General features: G+C 37.5%; 1 protein-coding gene across 1 annotated transcript; it reads left to right on the plus strand.

Annotated features, from left to right (window-relative positions):
• The first annotated feature begins 7054 nt into the window (after nt 1-7054).
• Nucleotides 7055-7841, plus strand: LOC124460780. Its single transcript, XM_047012370.1, has 2 exons — nt 7055-7121; nt 7218-7841. The coding sequence occupies exon 2, from the start codon at nt 7254-7256 to the stop codon at nt 7839-7841; it is 588 nt and encodes a 195-aa protein (XP_046868326.1). The 5' UTR covers nt 7055-7121; nt 7218-7253.
• Nucleotides 7842-20295: the final 12454 nt, after the last annotated feature.

Genomic DNA, 20295 nt, shown 5'->3' on the forward strand with positions numbered 1-20295 from the left:
GCGTCACAAATTTTTTTTGAGTGTACTGCGATGCACATTTTTTTTGTAATATATAAGTAATCAATGTACAATTGTGCGGCATTAAAGCTGTCCGATTAGAGTGTGGCCTGAAAACCATACGCAAAAGTAGGCAGGAACATATGTAAAAAAAAAGAGCCTTCAGCTCAAAATACTAATATTAAAGTAAATTCAAGAAAATATATAATGAAATGAAAATTCAAATTTTTGATTTAAAATCCTTTTTTTTTAAATGGAATGTTTGACAACAAAATAAGTAAATTTGATGATACATTTGATACACCCAATATGGGGTTAATAGACACTAAAACAGTGGACTCCACTGCAAATGTTATTAACAAAATAGAGTCATCAAATGTAGATCTAAAACCAACAAATGTACTTTTATTAATAATTGTGATAATAATGAGCGCATATGTATTATATAAAGCATACAAATTACACAATAAATGTGTAACAAAGAGAGCCTTAAGCCATGCTAATGATCTTGATAAGATCTAAATAACATATGCATCAATTATTGTAACAGTGCATTTACAAAAAAAAAAAAGATCATTTTCGAAATTTAAAAAAAAATTATAAAAAAAAAAAATAAAATTTAAAAAAAAAAACACAAATATATATATTAATTGGATAAAATGAGCACATTAGAAGAATATTTTAGGAAGATAGTAGATAGGAATACTAGCATTATAGAAGACCTACTAGAGGTTTTTAGAACAGGTAATGTCAATTCGGTACAGAATTCGATAAATTTAGTACAGATTAGAGCAGCATACCTTGATTTGACTGGAGAAGAATTCCCAGTTCAAGGAAGCGCAATGGTACAGATGTGTTTTCTAATTACAGTACCAAATATATGTTGTTTTTCAAATGCAACAGGTACACTTCGCTTCTATCTGATGGACGAAGCACAGCAACAATAGGTTGTCACAAATTAAGTAAACATGAATAAAGTAGAAACTGAACATCTGCAGAAATATATTCCTTTCCTTGATTTCCTGATACACTCAGGACCGGTAAACAAAAAGTACAAGGAAATAAAAATCTGGATACAAAACAACTACAAGTTTAAAAGAAACATTGTGGAACTTATGGAAAAATCCATAAAAATAGCCTATAGCAGACTGTTACTAGAGAAACCTAGGAATAAGGATGTGCCTGCATGGGTGCATAATATTTTTAAAACAGAAATAGAAACTATCAATGTAGTAGAATCAGATGAGGACATCTAAATAAATAAAAAAAAAAAAACCCACAAAAATAAACTTTTAAGCATGGAATGGGAAGAATTAATTACCCATATCCAAAATATTAAAGAAAATTTTAAGAAATCATATAAATGTGTTACACAAAATAGGAATATCCAAAAGGAAACCATAAACAAGCACGCAAAAATCCTAGTTGATTCTTTCAACGAAGCGAGAAATTTAGTGCATGTTAATAGAGAGAGCATAGGTAAAGAAAATTGGTCAAAGATTTCCAATCTATTGATCAAGTTACGAGCAAACCTAATCTCTATAAAAACAAAATATAATCTTGAAATATTCGTACCGACCGTACTTAATTCACCTCTGAGCATAGACACCTCTAAAAAGGAAACAGAGCAAGAAGGTGAAGAATCTGAAACAAGCGAGGAAGAAATAGAAGAGAAAGATCTAAACGATCTAACAATTCCTGCGCTTTTAACACTACCTGATATAGAAGTGTTGTCTGAACAAGACAACGAATCGGACTTAGACATCAATAAAAGTGTAATAAACACAACCAACAGGATGGCAGAATTAAATGCCCGAAGGGCATATGTGAAAGAAATAAGCATATCCATACCTGAATTTAACGGCTCAAAAATGCAACTCCAAAGATTCATTACAGCTCTGGAGTTGGTGGATATGATGAAAGGAGACTATGAAGATATAGCAGTTCGGGTAATAAAATCAAAAATTGTTGGCCCAACATTATATGAAGTAAACAAAGAGACTTCAATAGAAGCAATAATACAAAAATTGCAAGGCGTTGTAATTGGTGAAACATCCAAGGTTATAAAAGCCAAGTTGAAGAATACAGCTCAGAAAGGTAAAACCGCTGACAAATTTACTTCAGAGATAGACAACTTGCGAAAGACACTGCAATCAGCATATATCGAAGAGGGTATACCTGCAGAAATTGCTAGTAAGAATAGCACAGACGAGGCTATAGAAGCAATGATTGCAAATTGCGATAACAACAGAATTAAAAATATACTTGACTCTGGAAACTTCAAAACCATGGATGAAGCAATAGCAAAGTACTTACAAAAAAGTACTGAAATATCAGGCAATCCAAATACGGTCCTATTTGCTCAAAGAGGCCGTGGTAATCATAATAACAGATATAATTATCGTGGTAGAGGTAATGGTCGTGGTAATTATAATAATTATAACAATTATAATAATAGCTACAACAATGGCCAAAACTATAACCAGAACTACAACCAGAGAGGAAACAACAGAGGCAGAAACAATAACAGAAGGAATAGAGGAAACAACCAACAAAACAGAGGTTATAACTCTAATAATAGCAATGTTAGGGTAGCCCAGAACAATTCGGGAAACTCCCAACAACCTTTAGATACTCAGCAATAAAAAATTACAAGGTTTACACAATCAGTCTCAGTCAAAGCACATTTGTAAGTTTCACTAACGTAGCAACAGGAAAAGAATTAGTATTTTTAATAGACACAGGTGCTGACATATCAATTTTAAAAGAAAATTTCGACAACTTCCAATATATTCAAACAAATCAAATAATAAATATACAGGGAATAAGTCAAGAAATAACAAAATCTAAAGGACTTACTTCCATTGAAATACAAACCTCTAAATACATAATTCCACACGATTTTCATATCGTAAATTTACAATTCGCTATTCCTTGTGATGGAATACTAGGTATCGATTTCATAAGAAAATATAACTGTCAATTAGATTTCAAACCGACTGAGGATTGGCTTATACTTAGACCAAATAATCTACAATATCCCATATATGTGCCAATAGCATACAGTTCTGGCAACAACTCCATAGTTCTGCCAGCAAGATCACAAGTTGTCCGAAAAATTGAAATAACCTCAGCGGAAGACAGTATATTAATTCCGAACCAAGAAATTCAGCATGGTATTTACATAGCAAATACCATAGCATCTTCTCAAAACGCGTTCATAAAATTACTAAATACAACAAACACAAATCAAATAGTCAAGATAAATAACTTGCAGTACGAATCACTTTCGAACTACGAAGTAGTTAAAACAAGTCCAGAAGATAGAGAGAAAACGGTATTAGCGACACTCTCCAAGAATTTCCCACCACAGTTCAATAGCCAACTAACCAAATTATGCACACAGTATAGTGATGTGTTCGGTCTGGATACCGAATCTATAACTACCAATAATTTTTATAAACAAAAGCTGAGACTGAAAGATGATGAACCAATATATATAAAGAACTACAGAAATCCTCATAGTCAAAAAGACGAGATACAAAGACAAGTCCAAAAGCTTATAAAAGACGAAATAGTTGAGCCTTCTGTATCCCCATACAACAGCCCACTTTTATTGGTACCGAAAAAATCGTTACCAAACGCTGAAAATAAAAAATGGCGATTAGTAATTGACTATCGTCAAATTAATAAAAAATTGTTGTCCGATAAATTTCCGCTACCTAGAATTGATGACATTTTAGACCAACTAGGTAGAGCAAAATATTTTTCATGCCTTGACCTAATGTCAGGTTTTCACCAAATTGAACTCGAAGAAGAGTCACGAGACATAACATCCTTTTCCACAAGTAATGGCTCATACCGCTTCACGCGACTACCATTCGGTTTAAAAATAGCGCCAAATTCGTTCCAGAGAATGATGACTATAGCGTTCTCTGGCCTTGAACCTTCGCAAGCATTTCTTTACATGGATGACTTAATAGTCATAGGTTGTTCCGAAAAACACATGATCAATAATCTAACAGATGTTTTTGAGAAGTGTAGGCAACATAACCTAAAGTTACATCCTGAAAAATGTTCATTTTTTATGCATGAAGTCACCTTTTTGGGACATAAATGCACAGATAAAGGAATCTTGCCTGATGACACGAAATATGATGTCATTCAAAATTATCCAGTCCCACATGATGCGGACAGCGCTAGAAGATTCATTGCATTTTGCAACTATTATCGAAGATTTATACAAAACTTCGCTGAATATTCTCGTCACATAACAAACCTATGTAAGAAAAATGTTAAATTCGAATGGACAAGTGATTGTCAAAATGCGTTCGAGCATTTGAAATCAGCACTAATGAACCCAACTCTATTACAGTACCCAGATTTTAGCAAAGAATTTTGCATAATCACCGACGCAAGCAAATACGCATGTGGAGCAGTCCTAACACAAAATAAAAGTGGACTACAGCTTCCAGTAGCATACGCGTCTAGATCCTTTACAAAAGGTGAGAGTAATAAGAGTACAACTGAACAAGAGTTAGCAGCGATTCACTGGGCAATCACGCACTTCAGACCATACATTTATGGTAGACATTTCACTGTCAAAACAGATCACAGAGCATTAACTTATTTGTTTTCAATGACAAATCCAAGTTCCAAGCTAATTAGAATGCGACTTGAACTCGAGGAGTATAATTTTACAGTAGAGTATCTAAAGGGGAAAGATAATTTCGTAGCCGACGCGCTATCAAGAATAACAATACAGGACTTACAAAATATACAAACGAGTAACAAACTTCTGAGAGTCACTACCAGAAATCAAAGTAAACAGTCAAATTCCTGCGCAGGAAAGAAAAAGAAAATAATATAAAAGAGTTGCAAAAGCAATCTCTTAATGCTTCTAAGCCCAACGTATATGACGTCATTGTAAATGACGAAGTACGAAAAGTAGTGACCTTGCGGATAACTGATTCTTTAACCACATTCAAACATGGCAAGAAAGTTATAGCAAGAATTGACATTTGCAATATGTATACCAATGGAATTCTTGATTTAGGTCAATTTTTTCAAAGGCTCGAAAAAGAAGCCGGTATAATCAACATCAGTAAAGTCAAAGTGGCACCGAGCGAAAAGATCTTTGAAACCGTTTCAATAGAATCTTTCAAAAATATGGGCAACAAAATATTGAAATTTTTAAGAGTAGCGCTACTCAAGCCGGTGACCCTATTATTAAATAATGATAAAGAAAAAGAAGCAATACTGTTTACGTTCCACGATGACCCCATACAAGGAGGTCATACTGGAATATCGAGAACTACAGCCAAAATAAAAAGGCATTATTATTGGAAAAATATGACACGAGATATATCTCAATATATAAAAAAATGTAATAAGTGTCAAAAAGCAAAAATAACAAAGCACACAAAAACTCCGTTAATTATAACTGAAACGCCACAACAGGCTTTCGATAGGGTTATTGTGGATACGATCGGTCCACTCCCAAAATCAGAACACGGAAATGAATACGCAGTAACCTTAATCTGCGATTTAACAAAATACTTAGTAATAATACCAATTATAGATAAAAGTGCAAAAACAGTAGCGAAAGCTATATTTGAAGATTTCATTCTGCGGTACGGTCCTATGAAGACGTTCATTACGGACATGGGAACAGAATACCGAAACTCAATAATTGAAGATTTATGCAAAAACTTGCAAATAAAAAAGATAACTTCAACCGCACATCATCACCAGACTGTAGGCACTGTGGAGCGAAGCCACAGAACACTAAATGAATTTTTACGATCATACATTTCAGTCGACAAAACTGACTGGGATGTATGGATAAGATACTTCGAATATTGTTTTAATACAACACCCTCTATGGCACATGATTATTGTCCATATGAGCTGGTATTCGGTAAAACTTCAAATTTACCACAACAATTTAATAGTGTTGATAAGATAAATCCACTATATAACATAGAAGATTATGCTAAGGAATCAAAATTTAGATTAGAACAAGCTTATAAGAGAGCAAGAATTATGTTAGAACAGCATAAAGCAAAGAATAAGGAAATATATGATAGAAAAGTAAAAGATATTGAATTAGAAATAGGAGATAAGGTTTTATTACGTAATGATACGGGTCATAAGTTAGAATCTAAGTATTTAGGCCCATACATCATAGAAGAAATAAAAGATAGGGATAACATTTTAATTAAAGATACAAAGAATAAGAAACAATTAGTGCATAAAGATAGGTTAAAGATCTTAACCAATTAAAATATATATATATATATATATATATATATATAAAAAAAAAAAAAAATATAATAATAATAAAAATAAAACAAAGAACATAAATTTGAATAAATAAATAACAAACATTTAATGACACTATACATACACAAGTATAATTTTGACAGATGTATCATTAAATAAACACTCAAACACTAAAAAAAAAAAAAAAAAAAAAAAAAAAAAAAAAAAAAAAAACAATAGTCAGTAAATAAATCTCTATATAATAAAAAATTAGAAAATAACTCCATATAATTACGTTATTTTCTAAAGAGGGGGATGTAGCATGTTGTGGAATAACATTAACAACAATACAAACATATTGTAGCAATTAGTTACAATATTTATGTGCGCAACATTCAAGTGCATTTGCCTCTTAAGTAACATGACCACCCATGAGTACATGGTGCTGGACAATTGCTGTGTCGGCAAATATAACACGCGCGGCCGCTTTGGCCCAAGATGCAATATGATACATCCTCACTCCACCGCTGCGACGGTACATAAACATACATACTCTTATGTAAACATTTATACATTTATACATAAGTATGTTTATACATAAGCATACCGCTCCTCTGCCTGCATGACCAGCAGCGCAGCTACGCGGTCTTAGCTATAGACGACAATTGTTATAGAATTAAGATGCATTCAATAAAACCAAGCCAACCTAAACAGAACATATTATTCTTCTCTAAATAAATTTGTGAAATAATATGAAACATCGAACCTTTTATATTACAGCACGGAAGAAGGCGGCATTGCTTACGCTGGCTGGCGCACCACTGTTCGAGCTTCTAACGTCATTGGCATCCCCTACTCAGGTGAGTGATTTGAGTTTATCGGAAATATATGAAATACTCAACCAACATTTGTCTCCATGTCAATCGGAAATTGCGGCCTACTACCAATTTCACAAGCGAGACCAACTAATTGATGAATCGGTTGCGAACTATATGGCTGCACTTAGGACTCTCGCTGTCGACTGCAAATTCGGAGCTGCTTTGGATCGCATGTTGCGCAATCGCTTCGTATGTGGAATGAAGGATGAGGATCTTCAGAAAAGTCTTCTAGCAGAGGCAGATTTAACGATTCAACGCGCGATGGAACGCGCCACATCTAGTAAGGCCGCTGCTCACAGCGCTCGGGCCATGCGAAATTCAGCTGAGAGCACTGAGTCGATACACGAAGTGCAGACCAACGCGATCCGTCCAAGCCGACCCAATCAGCACCACCAGCCATGCGATGGTTGCGGCGGTGCTCACTTGCGGAAACTGTGCCCACATCGGAACACTGTGTGCCATGCCTGTCACCGAGCAGGCCATCTTCAACGAGTCTGCCGGGCTGTAAGAGACCCGGGTCGTAAAGCATTCAACACATCGAGTGGCCATGCCTCCTACCGAGGACCACACAAGCAAAAGCCGAATGAAGAAAACAATGTCCACAGCATACTACCGTTGATTTGCCCAAAGGAAATCGTTACAATAATTATAAATAAACGAAAATCCAATTCGAAGTGGATTCGGGGTCTGCGATCACTATGATAGACGAAGCTACGTTTCGTTATATTTGGCCAACGGATAGACCGAATATCCAAGATTGTTCTCTAGAGTTTACGGATTACCAGAAAAACCGAATTCCAGTTATTGGCATCGTGGATACATCTGTCCAGTACGATAATAAATACATTCCGAATCTTCCACTGGTCGTTACATCAAGCGGTGGATCGAATTTACTTGGACGCAACTGGTTTTTGCCCTTAGGCATCAGCATAGAAGGAATACATGCCATTAACGCTAAACTTAGCATCGAGGCAACTCTGGCGAAGTATAAGGATCTGTTTTCGTCTGAATTAGGCCGTTTTCGGGGGCCACCTGTGTGATTACAAATCAATACTGATGCAACACCAGTCCGACTGCCAGCAAGACGCATTCCATTTGCAATTCAAGAATTATATGAAGAAGAATTAGACCGTCTGTGCTCCTAAGGAATCCTGGTACCCATTGAATACTCCGACTGGGCGACTCCTACAGTGCCAGTAATTAAAAAGGATGGTACTATTCGCATATGTGGCGACTACAAGTCTACAATTAAAAGAGTGATTAAGCAACACGGCCATCAAATTCCTCCAATGAATTCATTATTAGCATCACTTGAAGGAGGATCCATATTTGCGAAAATCGACTTGGCTCAGGCGTACCAACAACTAGTGGTAGATGAGCAGTCTGCATTGATGCAAACCATATGTACACACAAAGGTTATTTCAAAGTAACCAGACTACAATTTGGAATTTCTTCAGCTCCGGGCATATTTCAGAGCTGAATCGAACGTATATTGCAGAACGTTTCTGGTGTTTTACCCTACTTCGATGACATAATTGTTATGGGAAAGTCAGAGGAAGAGCTAGCGGTGCGTCTTAATGAGGGGCTTTCAAGATTTGATAAGTCCGGACTACGCCTACGCAGAGACAAGTGTCAATTTGGAGTTCCGTCAGTAGAATTTTTAGGTTTTAAAATCGATGCACTGGGTATAAGACTGTGTGCCAGTAAGGTCGAAGCTATCAAGTGCGCTCCGGCTCCAAAAGATAAGAAACAACCGCTTCACCGTCTACTGGATAAAAATGCGCCATGGGTGTGTGCCTATAAACACCAAGATGACTTCATGAATCTTAAAAATCTTGTAACTTCACAAAATGTGCTAATGCATTTCGATGGCAAATTGCCAGTATTGTTAACCTGCGATGCATCTCCGTACGGAATCGGAGCGGTGCTGAGCCACAAACTTCAGGATGGATCAGAGAAGCCTATTGCCTTTTATTCTAGAACTCTCTCCAAGACAGAAAGAAACTACTCGCAAATCAACAGAGAAGCCGTTGGGCTTATATCAGGCGTTAAAAAATTTCACAATTATCTATATGGCCGTTCTTTTACTCTCGTCACCCATCAGATCTTCGCCCATTGCTCGGAATATTTACAACGACCAAGGCAACTCCAAATGAAATTTCCACACAGATGCTTCGAAGAGCAATATTCTTGAATGCCTATGACTTTACCCTAATTACCACAACAAGGCGAAGGCAACACTACAGAAGAAGTGTTAATGATTGAATGGGCTAGAACAACACTTGTCAGCGCTCAATCTCTAGCATTACAGACTAAGAAGGACGCGCATTTATCAAAGGTTCTGAACTGGGTGTTAAGGGGATGGCCCAATGGAAAAGTTGATCGTTCAGATCAGCTTTACTCGTATTTTTCTCGCCGACGTGAGCTTTCAGCAAACAAAGGAATTCTTGTATGGGGCAACCGGGCTGTGATTCCCGAACCATCTAGACCGGCTTTACTTCAAGCGTTGCATGCTTCACACCCGGGGATTGGGAAAATGAAAGCCATGGCTCGAAGCTACTTTTGGTGGCCTAATATTGATGCTGAAATAAAGCTACTTGTGAAACGTTGCAATCTCTGTCAGCAAAACCGAAACGAACAGCCTCATACAACTACACATCAGTGGGAATCTGCCAGACAACCTTGGTCACGCCTTCATATAGATTTCGCTGGCCCCTTTAATGGGAATACCTTTTTACTAGTCGTGGATTCATTTTCGAAATGGCTAGAAGTCTCTGTTGTGAAATCTACATCATCTGCTGCTGCTATTAAATTCTTGAGACAGCTTTTTGCAACGCACGGATTACCGGACGAAATAGTGTCAGATAATGGTACTGCATTCACGTCTGAAGAATTCAGGATCTTTATGAAAAACAACGTGATTCGACACATTCGGTCGGCTCCATTTCATCCTGCCACAAATGGGCAAGCCGAGCGCATGGTACAAAGTACCAAGAATTACCTGAAAAAGTTTGATAGAAATCTTAACATAGATCTCGCACTGGCGCGGTATCTTTTTAGCCAACATAATACCCCTCACTCCACGACAAATCGTACCCCTGCAGAACTACTATGTAATCGAGAGCTTAAGTCATATTTCGACAAAATTCAACCCAAGGAATAACATTCGGAAAGGTCTGCGACCTAACAGCAGTTTTCTATTGGTGCTCCGGTTTGGGTCCGTAACTACGCCCCCGGTCCAAAGGATAGAAGGCGAAATTGTGGACCAGACAGGCCCCATTTCATACAACGTTCGTTTACATGATCGCCGCATTATTAAACGTCATTTCGACCAACTTCGTCATCGGGTTTCGCCTGCCGAAAGTACTCAAGACACGGAATCAATCCAACTACCTGCTGAGGATGCAGTCTCGATATCTGATGATATACCCGACTGTCCTGAATTGTCTGAACCGGCACCATTGTCCCCAGCTCCAGTGACTCCTCGCAGATCGAGTCGGAAAAGACAACCCCCGGAATTCTTTAACCCATCTGGGTGTTATGTATGTGGGTGTAACATCGGACTCCCCTGCTACAACTACGAGGGAGTACTTCTACAACTACGAGGGATTTCTACTACTGCAACTACTACTACAACTACGAGGGATTTCTACTACTGCAACTACTACTACAACTACGAGGGATTTCTACTACTGCAACTACTACTACAACTACGAGGGATTTCTACTACTGCACTACTACTATAGCTACGAGGAATTACTACTACTGGACTTCTACTTCTACTACTACAACAACTACATATCCCAAAATTCTACTGTACCATTATCTATTAATAAACCATATATATGTATATAAGTTTGCACAAACACAAAAGTCCTGTATCATTTTTTAAAAGTATTTCTTGTCCTTCAGTTAGCGATACTTTTTTTGTGTTTTTATAATATGTTTCTTTTTGTAATGCTTTAAATTTTTCGATAAGCAGTTTCGCTCTATTTTGTGCTATTTGTAGTTTAAATTTTTTTTCTTTATTGAAGTCATCAATGTTGTAAATGGGTTCTACAGTTTCAGATGAGAATGGGACAGTTTTAGGATGTTTTGCAAAGACTAGTTCAAAAGGTGCATAACCAAGTACGGTGGATGGAGTGGTGTTAAAGCAATATGTGAAGTATGCTAGATATTCATCCCAATCGTCTTTTTTAATGGATCTATATGACCTGATGTACTCATTGAAAGTTCTATGGCTTCTTTCTAATGTTCCAAGAATTTGATGATGGTGCGCCGTGGAGTTAATTTTAGTTATGTTAAAATTTTTGCAAAGTTCTATTAGTATTGAATTCATATATTCTGTTCCCATGTCTGTTAGAATTGATTTCACTGAGCCGTAAATTAAAATGAATTTTTCAAATATTGCCTTTGCAACCGCTTTTGCACTTTTGTTTGGTATTGGTATTGATATTAAATATTTGGACAGATCGCAGATAATAGTAACTGCGTATTCATTACCATTCATTGTTTTTGGTAATGGTCCAATTGTATTAATTACACAGGCCGACATTTTCGAGGTCATGAAAAAGTGTTCTAAGTTCAATAGGTCTTTTATAGTAATTTGGGAATGCTGATCACGGCCCTGTACGTAGTTTTTGCCCATCACGTCAGGATTTCGAAAAAAATGCGTTGGAATTAGTCCAAATGGCCTCATTTTCAATATTTTCTAGTATAATATGAACAAGTTATTATACTCAAAACGTTATTATTTTAACCTATTAATATATTAGGTATGATTTAAACGTAATTTACACAAAATCAAAAAGGCCTTTCTTTGGTATCATGCATATTATCATACACTTTGGATTTTGTTCCAAAATGAGTAAAATTCGAACCAAAAAGTATGCTATAGAGATTCAAAGAATTTGTAACTTGTTAATTTTAAAGAATTATTGTAATTTTATGCATCTAACAAATTGTTTATAAGTAATGTTGGCAAACAACAGCTATTTTTCTTAAGCAAGAAATTCTACAATTCGTTAAAAATGTAGAAAAACAATTTTAAACTTTATATAGTATTCTTTTGGGTGCCTATTTTCCAACCCTAGATCCCCTAATTTCACAAAATCTGGACGTGATGAACAAAAACTGAGTATGCAGTCAGAATCAGCGTATTCCAATTAGTTAAAAACACCTCTCAGGTTAACGTCACCAAAAATCATGTCGGCCTGTGTTATTATTGTGTCAAAAGTGGTTGCAGGGGTTGGCGTTATGACCAATGGGGAGTGGTTGTGTCTGGTTACTTTGGCTAGTTTACACTTTTCGCAATTTTTGATGTATGTTGCAACATCCCGAGACATATTTTTCCAAAAGAAATTTCTTTTTATTTTTCCTAGTGTTCTGTTTACCCCGCAGTGACCTCCCTCTATTGGGTCATAATGAAATTTATTTAATGTATTTCTTATTTCTTCTTTATTTTTTTATTACTTTTACTTGAGGTAGAACTGCTATTTCTAAATGTTTTAATGTGTCTTTTCCTTTTTGTTTTAGTTCATTAGGTGTAAGTGACCTAAATAGTTTTTCTGACATGTCTATCTTCAGTTTATAGATTCTTTGAGCACCGGCTTCTTTTTCAAGCCTTGGAAGGAATCGATCTAGATCTATTCTTCCACTAATTATCAAATCGCCTATGTTGAAGGAGAGTAATTTTTCTTCATTTTTGTTAATAAAACATTTGCATTTTTTGAATTTAATTTGCGCGTATTTTTTGGCTTCGTTAGGATTTATTATTTCATATATTCTTGGTGTTTCTATTCTGTTATTGTTAATTTTGTTTTCCTTATGTGTTATTTTTTTTGTTTCTGATCTTGTTGCTACTTTAAGTATTTTATTAGTTTCTGTTTTTTATATTTTCAAATTCAATTCTGGAGAAAGCATCCGCTGCGAAATTTTCTTGTCCCCTGATGTATTCTATAGTAAAATCGAACTCTTCTAAATCTAACCTTATTCTAGTAAGCTTTGACGATGGGTTTTTTAGAGAAAATAGGTATGTTAATGGCTGATGGTCAGTTCTAATTAGGAATATTTTTCCGTATAAGTATGGTTTGAAATATTCAATTGCCCAATGTATTGCTGTTAATTCTTGCTCGATTGTTGACTTATTGCTTTCGCCTTTTGTAAAAGTAATTGGAGTCCATCAAATTCTTGGCTGAGGACGGCTCCACATGGGATCTTGCTTGCATCAGTTGTGATACAGAATTTTTTATTAAAATCCGGATATTGGAGTATTTGTGGGCTTAATAATTTGTTTTTTAAGTATTCAAAAGCTGCTTGACAGTTTGCATCCCAGTTAAATTCTACATTTTTCCTTAATAATTTATTGATAAATTTATAAATCTACGGTAGTAATTACAGAATGCTACAAATCTTTTGGCTTCGTCGCCATTCTTGGAAGTCGGGTAATCTTGAATCGTTTTGAACTTGCTTTCGTCTGGTAAAATTCCTTTATTTGTGCATTTGTGTCCTAGAAAAGTAACTTCATGTCTGAAGAAAGAGCATTTGTCAGGGTGCAATTTTAAGTTATATTTTCGGCAGGTTTCAAAAACATTCCTTAAGTTCCTAATCATGTGACTTTCAGAGCACCCAACTACATTTAGATCATCCATATAAAGGAATGTTTGGGATGGTGTTAGACCCGTGAATGCAAGGGACATCATTCTTTGAAACGAGTTTGGTGCAATTTTTAATCCATATGGTAATCGCTTGAATCTTAATGAGCCTTTATCTGTGGAAAATAATGTTATGTCCCGACAGTTTTCTTCTAATTCTACTTGATGAAACCCTGACATTAAGTCTAAACAAGAGAAGTATTTAGCGCGTCCTAGTTGGTCGAGGATATCGTCCATTCTGGGTAGTGGGAATGTATCCGCTACTAGTTTCCGTTTTTCATTGCTGCCAGGTAGCGACTTTTTAGGAACCAATAAGATTGGACTATTGAACTCAGACATTGATGGTTCAATAATATCATCATTGATCAATTTGTCTACTTGTTTATTGATTTCGGTTTTTTGACTGTGTGCTATCCTGTAGTTTTTGGTGTAGACTGGTGTTGTGTCTTTGAGTCTTAATTTTTGTTTATAGAAATTGTTGGAGGATATCTGAGCATAATTTATGTAGGGGTTCTTTCATGAAGTCGGGAAAATGGGGTGCTATTTGTTCATTATTGTGGTTTTATGTTTTGAATCATGTTGTTTATCTATTTTTAAGATTTCATAATCGGACTGGTTTTCATTTAATAGGTTTATATTTGTAATTTGCACGTCTGTGTTGTTAGTATTTAATATGCGGACATATGGGTTAGTCTTAGAAGCGATTGTGTTTGCGACGAATACCTCCGGGTGTAATTCTTGATGAGAGATAAAGATGTTATTATTGTTTGAGGATATTGCAATGCGTACACCTTTTTCTGTTCTAGGTGAGATATGGAATACATGTGTGTTTTGACTGATCCCTATATTAATTATAATTTTATATCTTGATTTATATGGATCTATTATCAATTATGTTGGTGGAATAATTGTGCAATTGAATTTTTTTATAAAGTCAAGCCCCAGGATTCCGTCACATGGGATGGGGTAATCATTTTCTATTACTTGGAAGGTGTGTACCGTTGAGAGGTTGCTGATCTTTAGTTTGGTTTCACCTATTGTAAATAGAACGTCTTTGCCTATTCCACTAAGTTTTGTCCGTCTTTGTATGTCAACTGTATTGTCTTTTCTTAATATTTTTTGGTTGTTTTATTAGTACATCGTCAAAGTTTAAAGTTATGTAGCTATTAAGGTTGCAATTTACACTATATATTTTATTTGTTCGATTTTTTACATCAGAGGACTTTCGGAGTTTTCCGAATTTTCTTCTACGTTTGTAATTCTAACATATTTTGTTGTGTTTTAGAATAATAATTTGTGTTTCTATTGTTGTAATTTCTTCGGTTATAATTATTACTATATTTATTGTAATTCCTAGTATTGTTATAGTTAGTATTATCATTTGGGTTTTTATTTTGGTAATTATTATTATAGTTTCTATTATTATTGTACGAGTTCCTATTTGTGTAATTGTTTCTTTTAGTATAAAACACGCTGTGATCCTGTTCCATATTTGTGGATGTATTTACAAATTTAGCTACAACATCATTCATTTCAGTAAAATTGCCTGCTTCTATTATTGTTCTGAATTTTTCGTTTTCGCAGTTCTTTATGATTGATTTCACTGATGTTTGAGTTGCATATTTCTTTGCTGTTTCAGGGTTTACGTTGTCTGTTATGAATGCGCGTTTTAATGATTTAGTGAGATTTTCTATTTCTGACATAAAAAAACTTGCGTTCTTGCCATTTTGTTTTAAATTCATTAATATTGCCTCTGCTACCGGAACTGTTTCACCCTTAATTTCTTTCTTTAATGTTTGGATTATACCATTTATAGTGTTTTCATTTGTTACTAGTAGTCTAACGTACCCTTATAGTTTTGTTTTTATGACTTTAATAGGTGTTTCTTCATGTTCTGCTTTTATTTCATTGATTAATTCCAGTGAATCTATGAAACTTTGAATTGTTCCTACTTCACCATCATACTCCTGAATCAGCTTAGAAGCTGTATTAAGAAATTCAATCTTTGTTTGCACCATCTTTGGTTTTGTATTATCTTGAATTTCTTCTGGGTTATCTTTTACACCTGATATATTGTGAGGAACATTATATACACAAGAATAATGTCCCACACAACAAACAAGCTACAACAAACAAGATACAAACAGCCAGATACAAACGCAGCCAAGACACAAACTAAAGTATAAGAGTGAGATCGGATGTGAATGATCAAATAAACAAGGCCGGCCGAACATTGCCGATCGAACCCCACGCAACCGCTGGCGATTTCGTACAAGCGGGAAGATGCGTGGGAGACATAATGCGATAAGTTCGGTCGTATAAGAGCCAATACAAGAGGCCGGCCGAATATTGCCGATCGAACCCCACGCAACCGCTGGCGATTTTCGTACAAGCGGGAAGATGCGTGGGAGACATAATGCGATAAGTTCGGTCGTATAAGAGCCAATGCAAGAGGCCGGTCGAACATGGCCGATCGGACCCCACGCAACCGCTGGCGATTTCGTACAAGCGGGAAGATGCGTGGGAAACATAATACGATAAGTTCGGTCGTATAAGAGTAATTGGAACCCGGCTTGACTGCATAATTGCACACAAAAGGGGGCATTGGCCTACTTATGCAAATTAAGAGCACAGAGAGGCAAATATGAGTGCATGCATTAGAATACGCTGAATAAATGTATATGCATGTCACACGTACACTATGCGTGAGGGAGAGTATCGATGACCAATAGCGTACTCTCTGCCTACGTCACGCTCATGAGAATGAAAGCAGTTAGATTGCGAGCAGCCAAAATCTGGTGAGCGAGAGAAAATGAAAGTGAGGGCCAAGCAAGCCCATGAGACGGGTGCGGGGTATGCATGCTTTGTATGAAGCAATGATGGTTTGTGGATTGGATAGGGGAATATGCGAACCGAAGGGGGGGGGAATGAACAATGGGGAAGCCCGCTATCTAACAGATACGATATGCGTATGAAAGGGCATTGTATGGGAAATTAAACGATTTCGTATGTTAATTTAATCAATATGATTATCGTTAAATAATAGCTTAAGTTAATATAATTGTCATATATATGTATGTGAATATAATAAGGAGAGAATATGTGCGAAATTGGGTATGACAAGTGGATCAAAGGGAGCGACGGGCAAAGGCAGCGATGAAAGCAGAGAAAGCCAACGGGATACGATGGGCGGCCAATAGAAAGGCGACGCCAGCATAAGAGAGTGATGCAAGTCGATATGTACAAATGGGAAAGACAGGGACAAGGAATAAATGGGCGCGCAGCCACAGAGAAAGTGGACACATGCGCCAAGGATTTGCGGGACTTTCACCACGCATAGCAACAAGTGAATGCGTGGGTGAAAGCAGAGGGCTGATGGAAATGTACCAGCTGTATAGCGGTACTACACCAAGATATTCCTGAGGCCGTGGGAACTGCCTATATAAAGGCAACGCCCAGCAAGCAGTGGCATCAAGTCATCAAGTCGTGATCAAGTAACAAGTAATTAAGGCCTTACGAGTAACCTTAAGAACTTATCAAGGAAACAGAAGGAGCAAAGGAAAAACAAGGAACTATACAGGCCTTACGAGTAACCTGTAGAGTTTATTTCGACAGCAACAAAACCTTAAATAAGGATAGTAAACACCGCACCCAAGCTAGAGTGAGTTGGAGAGAAGCCAAGCATTTCCAGGAGTATCCAAAGTCAGTGGTAGGCACGAGGATATATCCTACTGCCGGAAATTCCAGGATCTATATATCCTGACGATCACCAATTGCTGAGGAACATCCTGCTTCGTGATAGTAGCTACGGGATTTATCCCAGAACCAAAAAGCGAAAGCCATCTCAACAAGCATAGCGAAAGGGGTGCAGAGGTGTGGAGCACCAACCAAGCGCAGGATACAGGCCGAGACAACGGCCCGCAACGGTTGCAGGAGCAAAAGGAAGGCAAGAAGGGACGACGAGGGATTTCGAAGTGATTCGACAACGCTGTCCAAGTCCAGACCTACCGTAGAGAAACTTGTCATAACCAATCAAGCCCATAAAACGATCGCAAATAAACGTATTATAAAAACCAAATCAATAAACAAAGCTGTTCTGATTTCACCGGGGCACAAAATAAATTTTGTTGTGCCGAACCTAGCCCACGAGATATTATAAATATCCCGAAGGACGAGAAAGGATCGTTACAACTGGCGCCCAACGTGCTATACTGGTGAAATTTAGAAATAAAAAAATACAGTTTATAAATCAGGAAAAGATCAAAAATGGGAAAAGGATGGATTTACCACATGAAGAAGGAGGATTTGGTACAGACAGGCCAAAGGATCGGGATCGAGATAACCGGCACAGTGGAGGAAATGAGGAAACAGCTAGGCGAGTGGGTAGAAAGGAATGAAACGGACCCAGACTGGAAGGAGGAAATAAATAGATTGGAAACAAAGTACTCGAAAAATATAAAAATGAAAACAATAGCAAGCACATCAAAAACATGCGAAAGTGAGGCTGAGGAATTTCAAAAAATAAACATCGCCACACTAGCAATCCCACCATATTTACCACCAAGATGGGGAAGCGAAGGAGCCCTAGATAATGCAGAGACAAAGAGGGACATAAGGAGACAAACAATAGACCCCAAGAAAACGGCACCACATACAACAAACAAGACCACCGAATACGCCAAGGTGGCAAAACAAGTGAGGGAGTGGACATTCAGGTTCGACGGCAATTCCAGACCACTAGAGTTCATAGAACAGATCGAGTGGTCAGCAGACATGTATGGCATTGAACTGGACATGATCCCGAGAGCGATGCCAGAGCTGCTGAAAGATAGGGCACTCAAATGGTACGTCGCAAACAATAAGCAGTGGCGAACATGGAAGGAATTTGTTGAGGGCTTCAAGAAATATTTCTTGCCGAAAGGATTCTTCAACAAATTGGCTGATCAAGTGAAAAATCGCAAGCAAAACAGAAACGAGTACTTCAAGGACTATATGGTGGATATGCAAACATTGATGAGACCCCTAAAAATACCAGAGTACGAACAATTGGAGGTCATATTGGAAAATTGCACTCCAGATCTAAAAATATTCGTTCGGCCGCACAGGGTCAGAGATCTAGACGAGCTGATGCAGTTGGCAGAAGAACACGAGATGCTCGAACAAGAGCGATTCGAGTTCCATCGCGAAAACAATGCTCAAAGAACACATAACAACCAATCAAACCACAGAGGAGGAAATAATCACGGGCCACCAGTCACACAGTGCCGAAGATGCCAGGACAACAGCATGGAGAATCATTCGAGAGCAAACCAAGAAAACAAGAACGTCCGAGACGGAAAAGTCCTGAACCCGAATCAGGCGTGCCGCAGATGCGGGGGAGCCGGACACTGGGCCAGGGAATGCAACAATCAGAGACTCAATTTCTGTTGGCAGTGTGGAAAAGTGGGCAAAAGGACGAAAGAATGTTGTTGGAGCTCGGGAAACGAAAGGCGGTTCCAGCCTATCAGGGGCGAGCAGGGACCCAGCCAACAAGCTCCTCACCACTAATAGGCCAACTAGTAGAAGAAGAGGATCAATTGTCAGCGATTATCGAAGTAGCAGGAATACAGATGAAAGCGACAATTGACTCCGGAGCCACGAGTAGCTTTATCAGCAAGCAGATATTGGAAACAGTGAGGAATAAGGGAAAATGGGAGAACACACACAAACAGGTATACATGGCAGACGGAAAAGTGCGAGACATTGAAGAGCAATGGACAGGATGCGTGAGATTCGGACACAAGGAAATCCACATGCCATTTCTGGTCATGCCAGAAGGAATGGATGCGCTAATATTGGGGTGGAATTTCCTCCGGATTATGAACACAGAAATATCGTGTGGTGGCCACAAAGTGCGAATACCGACAATGAGGCGAATACAGGGCAGGCGCGTAGAAAGAATATCCATCATGGTCACTCAGAAGAGTGACCAGCAAGAAATACAAAGCTTTCTGAGTCAGGAATTGAAGGAATTAGAGAAAGTTAAGGGACTGTCAAAGGTGGGAATACATCGCATAACGATGAAGGACGATATCCCAATAAAACAAAGGTATTACCCGAAAAACCCGAAAATACAAGGAGAAATCAATGCAAAGGTCGACGAACTGTTGACAATGGGATGCATAGAACCATCGCAAAGCGCATATAGCTCACCCATAGTGATGGTGAGAAAGAAACAGACAGGCAAATGGAGATTATGCGTAGATTTTAGACAGATTAACGCAAAATCTATAAAGGATGCATACCCAATGCCACGCATCGATTACATCTTGAATCAACTACGCGAAGCAAAATTCATAAGCAGTTTAGATCTGAAGGACGGATACTGGCAGATTCCGTTAGAAGAGAAAAGTAGACCAATGACGGCATTCACAGTCCCAGGGAAGAACACATGAATCATCTACAAGAAGTGTTCAGGAGATTGAAGGAAGCAAACTTGAGAATTAATGCCGAGAAGTGCCAA

The sequence above is a fragment of the Drosophila willistoni genome, unplaced genomic scaffold (genome assembly GCF_018902025.1).
Source record: "Drosophila willistoni isolate 14030-0811.24 unplaced genomic scaffold, UCI_dwil_1.1 Seg102.1, whole genome shotgun sequence".
Lineage (NCBI taxonomy): Eukaryota > Metazoa > Arthropoda > Insecta > Diptera > Drosophilidae > Drosophila > Drosophila willistoni.

What these genes read in the sequence shown, in the direction of transcription:
- LOC124460780 (XM_047012370.1), top strand. Translation starts at nt 7,254, where the DNA reads ATGGCTGCACTTAGGACTCTCGCTGTCGACTGCAAATTCGGAGCTGCT.